Raw genomic sequence first — 8,269 nt, forward strand, 5'->3', positions numbered from 1 at the left:
GGCCTAGCCTATAAAAGGCCGGTTCTTGTATAAACAAGACAGACATCTCTAAGCAACACAACACACAGGGCGTAAGGTGTTACACTTCTGAGCGACATGAACCTGTCTAAAAACTCTCTTAGCAAAATCACACGCTAACTCCCATAGACGCTTCTCGAATCTCTACGCACGAGCTAACCCCCAAGCCGGATCTCTAAAAGAGGGTCTCGTCGGATCCCCGCTCTCGGTGCTTGACAACCGTCGCACACATATGGACAACAAAAAATATTTTCGACGATTATACTCCATTATCAAAATGGACTGAATATATACGTAAATTTTTTATGTTAATAGCAAGCCATGACCCATAGAAATGTAGTGGTCCATCAGCATATAGGCCATGTAGTTTTTGGTGTATCTTGTATTCAGCCTACAGATCAGACCGTGGTTTCACTAAGATGAGGAAAATAAACGGCCATATAGGCCCAGAGAAGGGGGTTGGAACTTGGAACCGTGGGCCTTGTAACACTGCCCCCCAGGCCTTTCCACTGGGCCTCGGGGATCGATCGTGTGTGCTCTCCTCCTGATTCGTAACGTACGTCTCGCTGGCTGCCTGCGCCCTCTGCAGATCTCTCTCTATTACCGTCGCTCAAGCCCAGCAAGGCGGCCACCATGTTCTCTCTCTGTCCATCTTCACTCACCAAGCTTCTTATCTTATTCACCTACGACTGCAAAACTTACCAGCCCTGCTAAGTGCCGTCAGTACTCATTACCACCAAGTCATCAGCAGAGCTAACACAGACCAAAATGGTCAACAACAAAAAAATCAATAGAAGCTAGCAGCCCACGAGCCCTTGTCGATGTGTGCAAGTATGCAGCACATGCTCTCTGTTGGGCGCCAGCGCCATTGGCCTAGCCCAAATTCCAAGGATACAACACTTGCTGTCACATCAACAGATCGATCCTCTAAAATTTTTTTCTGCTCCAGCGCTTCTCATGATCGAATAATGTGGATTAATTAAGATCAAGTCAACTGTGTGTATTATGAGATGAGCCACGCTTTGCCAGCGCCGCCGGTCGCCGTCGCCTCAATCCGGCCGCCCCGCGCGGCCGGCTGGGGATGCCTCCACGCACGTGCACGCCATGTGTTCGCTCTCGACTAGATCGTGCTAGCTATCCTCTCTATCTATAAAACACGCTCGCTGCACTGAGGACACCGGCGGCCGCGTGCTCGATCGTGACCACCAATTGCCAACTATGGCGCGCCTGTTCCTCCCTGCCATCTTGCTGGCCCTCGTGCTGGTCGTCTCCAACGCCGGTGCCGCGGAGGCGGCGTGGTGGTCGGGGTGGAGGTGGGACTGCCTGTTCCCCAACAACGGCCGCGGCGGCTACGGCGACCACGGCCACGACGGCGACCTCCCGAGCCACAGCCACAGCCACGTGGCGTCGATCGTAACGGAGGACCTGTACCGCTCCTTCTTCCTGCACAAGGACGACGCCGCCTGCCCCGCGCGCGGCTTCTACAACTACACCTCCTTCCTCCGCGCCGCCGACGCGTTCCCGGCGTTCGGCGGCGACGGCGGCAACGCCACCCGGAGGCGCGAGGTGGCGGCGTTCCTGGCGCAGATCTCCCACGAGACGACCGGCGGGTGGGCGACGGCGCCTGACGGGCCCTTCGCGTGGGGCCTCTGCTTCAAGGAGGAGATCAACCCGCAGAGCAACTACTGCGACGCCAACAACACCCAGTGGCCGTGCGTCCCCGGCAAGTCCTACCATGGCCGCGGACCCATCCAGCTCTCATGGTGATAACTTGATCCAGCTCCATCTCCTCGTCCTCCTCCATTTCTGCTGGCAAGGTCGCCTTAATTGCATCACTTGGTGGCTGCTGTGATGTCGATCAGGAACTACAACTACGGGCCGGCGGGCAAGGCGGTGGGCTTCGACGGGCTGCGGGAGCCGGAGGTGGTGGCGGGCGACCCGGAGGTGGCGTTCAAGACGGCGCTGTGGTTCTGGATGACGCCGCGGGCGCCCAAGCCGTCGTGCCACGACGTGATGGTGGGGCGCTACCGGCCCAGCGGCGACGACCTGGCGAAGAACCGGACGGCGGGGTTCGGGCTGACGACCAACATCATCAACGGCGGGATCGAGTGCGGACCGAGCGGGAAGCCCGCGCCGGTGGAGGACCGGATCGGCTTCTTCAAGCGGTACTGCGGCATGCTCGGCGTCGACGTCGGGCCCAACTTGGACTGCGCCAACCAGCAGCCCTATTCCAGTCCTAGCTAGCCGCCTTTGAGGCTTTGACCCTTTGTTTTGTGCTCGCATCGCATGCATGCCTCATTCTGTGTTTGTACTGTACTCGCTGAGTTTCTCTTTGCCAACAATAAAGTTGGCGTTTCTTACAAGTTACAAACAAGATGGGCAACGTCGTTGAATCCTTAACTTCTCTAGTTGCAAGAATGTACTTACTACTATGAGAACTAATTAAGGAGGCACTTCTCTAGCTCGTTGAATCATCTGCTGCAAGTGTATGGAAGCAGCTGGAACCGTCGTAGACACGTGAAACGTGATGACGCACGAATGATTGGTTGGGTCGTCGTTGGGACCATAGGCAAGGCAGCTGTGCGTCCAAACTCCAAACAGGCCCCACGTACTGGCGTGCTCTTGCAGGGGAAGAAGAGAGGTAGCCCCAGGTCAGGTGGGTGCATCATCTGCTGGACTGGACGGACAGGAGCTAGCGATGAATTGATGCTTGCTTGGGGGGCACCGGAACCCCCGGTTGCTGAGTTCTTGGTTTAACTCTCTGAACGAAACAAGCAGAGCTTTGCACACACCGCGTTTCAGCAGGTCGCGTTTCGTCTGAACTGGAGATGCATCTCTTCCCTGATGTCACACGCACGCACTACTCGCTAGCAGTGGGCCGGGAGTGCTCGTTTAGTTTGTCGCTGCTTCGCAACCTAGTATGTAACATGTGTCGTCTGAGGGGTGGTGATCGAACGAAGCATCCGTCATCAGCAGAACCAACACCGAGATACGCATACAAAATTAAAGGTCGCAGCAGATGGCAACTTTGATTCGCTGAGAATTTGGCAAGCAGCGCAATCAGCACACGATTCTCAACAACTTTGATTAATTAATTGCAACGACGATCCATCAGCCGGGAAGAAACTTAACAAGTCGATCGATCAACAATCAACGTGATGAGATGATGAACAGCGAATAATCAAGTACTGGAATCAACGACGACGACGACGACCAAGAGCGGGGGAACGAAATTAAACTAAACAAGAGTACTAGTAGCTAGCTAGACGGCATGAACACACCAGGAGCTAGCTGGAGCGCTAATCGACCAGATCGATCGATAGCACTCCTCCCGGCCTCTCTACTACTTGGTGATGGCGTAGATGGCGTAGATGATGCCGGGGAGGTAGCCGAGGAAGGTGAGGAGGAGGCAGATCCAGAACTCGTGCCCGCACCCGTGCTTGAGGAACACCCCCAGCGGCGGCAGGATGATGGCGATCAGGATGTCGACGCAGTTCGCCGTCCCCTCCGACATCTTTGCTGCTGCTGTTGCTTCTCTTCCTTTCCTTTGTTGCTGCTGCTGGATCGGAGGACCTTCTCCCTCTCTCCTTCTCCTGCTTGATGCTGTTGGCTCTCAGTGCCGTGCTCTGGTAGTCTGTTTGTTTGCTGTGCTTGGATTCCTCCTTTCCTTTGGTCCGGGTGATTTTATAGACCGGGGGGGGACAGGTAGGTAGGAACACGAGAAAAACGAGGTGCGACGATGGCGCGGGGTGCCACGTGCCGGGGCCCCGCGAGGCGTACAAGTGGCGCCCATGCCAGTCATGAACACTGCTTGCCAGTCATGCCAGGCAGTCAAACAAGCCGTTTGCGTCTGCGTGGCGCATGCTGCCAGAGATGGTGCTAGCTAGAGCTAGAGATGGAATTCCTTGGCTGCTAAGCACCCTATCCCTCCATCTATCCTTTCTACTCCGATCCTACGCGCCGAAGCCAATAGTTCCACGCGGCTCGCGAATTGCGATTGCGACTTCCTTCTGTCTCGTACGTCCTCCACGCGGTGATGCTGACCGGCCGGCCCAATCGGACCCCTGGCAGTAGTCACACCCAGCTGCCACGTACTACATACAACTCTTGCCATTCTTGCAACCCCTCTTGGCGTGCAATTTCTGATGCTGCAGGCAGGGTGCATGCTGAAGAAAAGGAGAAGCTGCCGCGGGGTGAACATCACAGCCGGCCACGGAAAGAACATTACCCTCCCGCGCGCAAAGCAAAAATGCTAAGGAAGATGCGCGTATGGGCTGGGCTGTCCACCCGAACACAGAGAGACGTGGCACCTTTTTGACTTGCCAACGCCAGCCAGCCAATCTACTACTGTATTAGTACAAATGCGACCTGGCCAGGACGGCGACGGCTCATGAATTCGTGATAACCTTTCCTACGTATCTAGACATATATGCATCTAGATCCATATAAAAATTTTATATTTAAAAAAATTCAAATGAATAGTAATTTGGAACGGAGAGAGTAGCAATTTAGCAAAGTATTGATGGCCCAATGCTTTGCATCGGGTGGGTAAGAGAGAGGCAGCAAAAAATGGCAGCCCAATTCATGACCCAAACGTTTCCAGTTATCAGGCCCAGAATAGTACGCTTGGGCATATTGATGGCCCATAACACCCTCCAACGATACTAGTCCGCCCGCCGCCGGCTGCTGTGTCCCATTCACAAGCTCATCCGTCGTCCAATCCATCATCAACCATTGAGCAGGAAGCCCTAGACCAGAGATCAGATCATCAGAATATCAGATCGGAGTGGCGTACATCATCGACCGACGGCCGCCGCCGCGGATCGTCAAGCATCTACTCCCTCCGTTCACGAACTCCAAAGAGAAAATTAATAGGAAAGACCGAAAGAGGCAAAGGACGACCAAGGTTAGTGAAAAGCCGGATCATGCAGCATAACTCTATTGCTGTGGTCTGTGGAGTCAATTCCTTTTTGTTAACCATGCATCTTGCAGTGCTCTAGCTTTGCTTTGAAGCCTAGTCATCATGGATCCTATCCGTAAGCAGGAACTATCTCGCTACTACCCTTTTTTGGGGTAGATGATTAGTGCCTTGCCCATCTTTTAACAATGCATGTTACTGAAGATTGAAGGTATATTCAACAATGGATGTCACAGAGTCAAGGCACCGGCATCAGGGAATAAACACTCTGACACTATACATACATATTGCTGAAGGCATGCAAACAACAATGAACACATCCTAGGACTAATAATGTCAGGCAGGCAGCATCCCCACGGCAAACAAATTTTGGCTGAAAACCCTTCGAGCTTAGGGACAATGAGCAGCTTGCTCAACAATTCTCTTCAGGATTGTAGTCCTACGTCTGAATCAAAGGGATTGAAGACTTGCAACTTTCTCTTCTTCTGCTCGCTTCTTCGGCCTGCGGAAAACATAAAAAAATGTTTGTGAACTTCTACACAGCCTAATCATCGTTATTTTATCTTCCTCTTTTAACTGGCAAGCCATTGAAGCACACCCAAAATAACAGCTTCAAGAAATAGTATAATTCACAATTACTAAAGTGAATTCACTGATGATGAATGTTCAATATCAGCTATTTCCTCACCTACTAGAATTATTAGGCTCCTCTTTTCCATCTTCCTCATTAGCTACAACGTCGACAACGGGCTCATACAGATACCATTCCTTCCTTTTCCTGATACAACAAAACAGAAAAGAACAAACAAGGCAGTTTCAAGACCAAACAATAGTAAACTAGTACGGTGTTAGTTCAAAAACAAAGCGAACATTATCAGTCAACAATTCCCTGCCTTACATGCCTATCAGTTGACATAAATGACACCATCATAACCAAATACACCAATCATTAGCGGATCAATGTTTCTAGAAGAAAAGATGGTACCGAATGACGCTTCCTTTGCTGCCGAAATACTTGAACAAGTCCACTGCATTGTTCACGGCTTTGCTGCAGAACATGAAGGAGGGCTTTAGTTTGATATGCTGATTTAATCTGTATGCATCCACCCTAGATTTTCTCTTCAAGAGAAACAGTAAATTCCTCCACGAACCTATTCGAAGAAAATTCTGGTGCTCGCCTTCCCTTCTTGGACAATTGCTTTTCTCTCATAACAGAGACACTCTGACTAGCAATCTGCAAAGCAAATTATTAATAGAAAGCCTTATCAGCAAAAAAGAAGATTCACAGTAGATATGAAGATTAACAATTTTTGTTTTTTAATAGAAGGCCTTATTCCCCAAAAAAGATTAACAGTAGATGTGAAGGAACTGCAGCAAAACTTTCCAAGTTCTGCTGCCAAAGAACATCAAAGCAGTTTCATGATATTGTGATCTCTTGCACAGAAAAGTTCTCTAACCTCATAAAGCTGCTCACGGATGGAAACAGCTATTGCAGGCTGCGCATCAAACAAAAGACACTGTCAACGTAAACCAAAGCTGCAAAAAATAATTAAACAAAAAAGAATTGCAGTGCAAAAAGTATTCATATAACAGCAAACTATGACTATGCCAATCATGAGCTCCTCACCCATGGAAAATTACAAAGATTTGACAATAATAGTAGTAGCATTTTAATTGATATTGCAACATAGTTGAATGCAAGTTCTTCTCATACAGTAATCCCATCTGTATAACAATTAGGGGGGATTGCAAATGTGTAAGTGGGGGCCATCTAAGATGGGAAACCGTCATTATAAAAAATGTTTCAGTTCAATTAACAGTTCATTACATTGAATAATCAGAAATTCAGTATTTAAGGCATACCCCAACTTCAGGATCTGTAACGTTCAAATCATCACATAACGTCCTTGCAAATTCCTCAGGGTCACTATCAAGGTTGCCAATATCCTAACAGCCAAAAATAGACATGAATTAGAGCAAATGGACATGAGGACTCCTAAAAACTACAAATACACACATACATACCCATAAGAACTGGTCTCTTATTACAGTGTTGTTCACTCGGAGGTCAATCTGCATATTCACCGTGCATAAGCTGTCACTTGAGTACATAAACTCCATTCATGTGAGGCTACAAAACAAGAGGCCCAGAAACAAGTCTGCTGATGTGCAACCAGCAGCCAGAGAAGCAAACCAAACCTTGAGAGGCACAATCTTCTCCTTGATCTGCATCTCCTGCCCCTCGTAGGAGCGGAACTCCGCAAGTTGCCCCTGTTCGGAACAATACAACTAATCAGTAGTGAGAAACAAAGGTGAGACATTGCAAAGCAGGGCAAGCAAGCAACTAAAAAGAGAGGCACCTGGATGGACTGGAGCATCTGGGGGACGAAATTGGCCGGCAGCTTGAGGTCCTTGGCCGTCCGCTTTGCGAAGCTGATGATCTCTGAGTCGGGGTCTGCGCGCCAGGTGCGGTAAGGGAATCAATCCGGCGGCCAAGCGAGGGGCGCAAAAGCAAGTGGGAGATGAAGCAAGAAGAAGCGAAGGGGATGCAGGCAGGGCTACCGCGCGGGTTCCAGGTGAAGGCGTCCCTGTAGCGCTGGCCGTCCACCTCGATGTCGACGCGTATCGGCACCAGGTTGTCCCTCGTCGGCCTGCGGCGCGGAGGAGCCAGAGGGGAACGAATCAGCCACCACGGCCTCTTTCTCCGCAGCAATCGATCCGAGGTCTCCCTCTGATGGAAGAGGGTTAGGAGGGAGGGAGAGGGCGTACATGCGGAAGTTGACGGTGGATGGCCTGGAGGCGCCGAGGCTGACCGTCTTCATCTCTCTATTTCTCGCCGGCGGTCGATGCACCAACGCCGCCGTCCGTGCCCGCCCGATGCTTCTTCGGTCTGCGCCGCCGTGCTACCTACGTGAGGAGAACGGTCTGTTTGGGCCCTGATCTTTCGAGGAATCTTTATTTGGACCGGACTCTGGAACGATGACGAATGGGCCGTAACCTTAAACCTGGCGGACCGGCCCAGTCTTGTATCACCTCGAACAAGACTAGAAAAAAAAACATTCCAGACCAAACAGAACTAAATGTCTGGGCTTTTTTTTTATTTTTTTTATTTTAGTATTTTGCAGAAATATATAATCAAATAAAAAAAATGGCAAAACTAGGCTATTGTCGTCGGCCCAGCCGGTGGAAAAGCCTTACCGCCAGCCGGCGACAAGGGTACACCCCTCCACACCGTACTTTCAAAAAATCATAACTAATTCATATCAACTTGGATGGAGACAAACTTTATATGAAACTTGTATATCTCGACGAGATCTACAACTTTGCACTTAA

General features: G+C 50.4%; 3 protein-coding genes across 4 annotated transcripts; 1 reads left to right on the forward strand and 2 right to left on the reverse strand.

The window, feature by feature from the left end:
- Positions 1-912: 912 nt before the first annotated feature.
- On the forward strand, positions 913-2,418 carry LOC117847079 (chitinase 10). The gene is made up of 2 exons (XM_034728241.2): positions 913-1,781; positions 1,881-2,418. Exons 1-2 carry the CDS (start codon positions 1,237-1,239, stop codon positions 2,260-2,262), a joined length of 927 nt encoding a protein of 308 aa, XP_034584132.1. The 5' UTR covers positions 913-1,236; the 3' UTR covers positions 2,263-2,418.
- A 671-nt stretch (positions 2,419-3,089) lies between these two features.
- On the reverse strand, positions 3,090-3,685 carry LOC140222328 (hydrophobic protein LTI6B). The gene has a single exon (XM_072292550.1). It carries the CDS (start codon positions 3,530-3,532, stop codon positions 3,362-3,364), a length of 171 nt encoding a protein of 56 aa, XP_072148651.1. The 5' UTR covers positions 3,533-3,685; the 3' UTR covers positions 3,090-3,361.
- A 1,446-nt stretch (positions 3,686-5,131) lies between these two features.
- Positions 5,132-7,870, reverse strand: LOC117846828 (chromatin structure-remodeling complex protein BSH). Of its 2 annotated transcripts, none has more exons than XM_034727921.2 (11): positions 7,706-7,869; positions 7,499-7,587; positions 7,297-7,391; positions 7,136-7,207; positions 6,962-7,009; positions 6,800-6,883; positions 6,394-6,432; positions 6,088-6,170; positions 5,922-5,984; positions 5,625-5,714; positions 5,132-5,438 (listed from the first exon to the last, which is right to left on the reverse strand). In XM_034727921.2, exons 1-11 carry the CDS (start codon positions 7,756-7,758, stop codon positions 5,387-5,389), a joined length of 768 nt encoding a protein of 255 aa, XP_034583812.1. In that variant the 5' UTR covers positions 7,759-7,869; the 3' UTR covers positions 5,132-5,386. The 2 variants fall into 2 exon arrangements, 1 of the variants encoding a protein (XP_034583812.1); XR_004638469.2 differs by having other exon boundaries at positions 5,406-5,438; positions 5,835-5,984; positions 7,706-7,870.
- Between the last annotated feature and the right edge of the window lie 399 nt (positions 7,871-8,269).

This window comes from Setaria viridis, chromosome 3 (assembly GCF_005286985.2).
Source record: "Setaria viridis chromosome 3, Setaria_viridis_v4.0, whole genome shotgun sequence".
Classification (NCBI taxonomy): Eukaryota; Viridiplantae; Streptophyta; class Magnoliopsida; order Poales; family Poaceae; genus Setaria; species Setaria viridis.

What these genes read in the sequence shown, in the direction of transcription:
- LOC117847079 (XM_034728241.2), top strand. Translation starts at nt 1,237, where the DNA reads ATGGCGCGCCTGTTCCTCCCTGCCATCTTGCTGGCCCTCGTGCTGGTC. An exon ending in GGACCCATCCAGCTCTCATG is followed by an intron (nt 1,782 to 1,880) that starts GTGATAACTTGA and finishes GATGTCGATCAG; the next exon opens with GAACTACAACTACGGGCCGG.
- LOC140222328 (XM_072292550.1), bottom strand. Translation starts at nt 3,532, where the DNA reads ATGTCGGAGGGGACGGCGAACTGCGTCGACATCCTGATCGCCATCATC.
- LOC117846828 (XM_034727921.2), bottom strand. Translation starts at nt 7,758, where the DNA reads ATGAAGACGGTCAGCCTCGGCGCCTCCAGGCCATCCACCGTCAACTTC. An exon ending in TAAGAGACCAGTTCTTATGG is followed by an intron (nt 6,884 to 6,961) that starts GTATGTATGTGT and finishes TTTGGCTGTTAG; the next exon opens with GATATTGGCAACCTTGATAG. An exon ending in TCCGTGAGCAGCTTTATGAG is followed by an intron (nt 6,171 to 6,393) that starts GTTAGAGAACTT and finishes TTTGCTTTGCAG; the next exon opens with ATTGCTAGTCAGAGTGTCTC.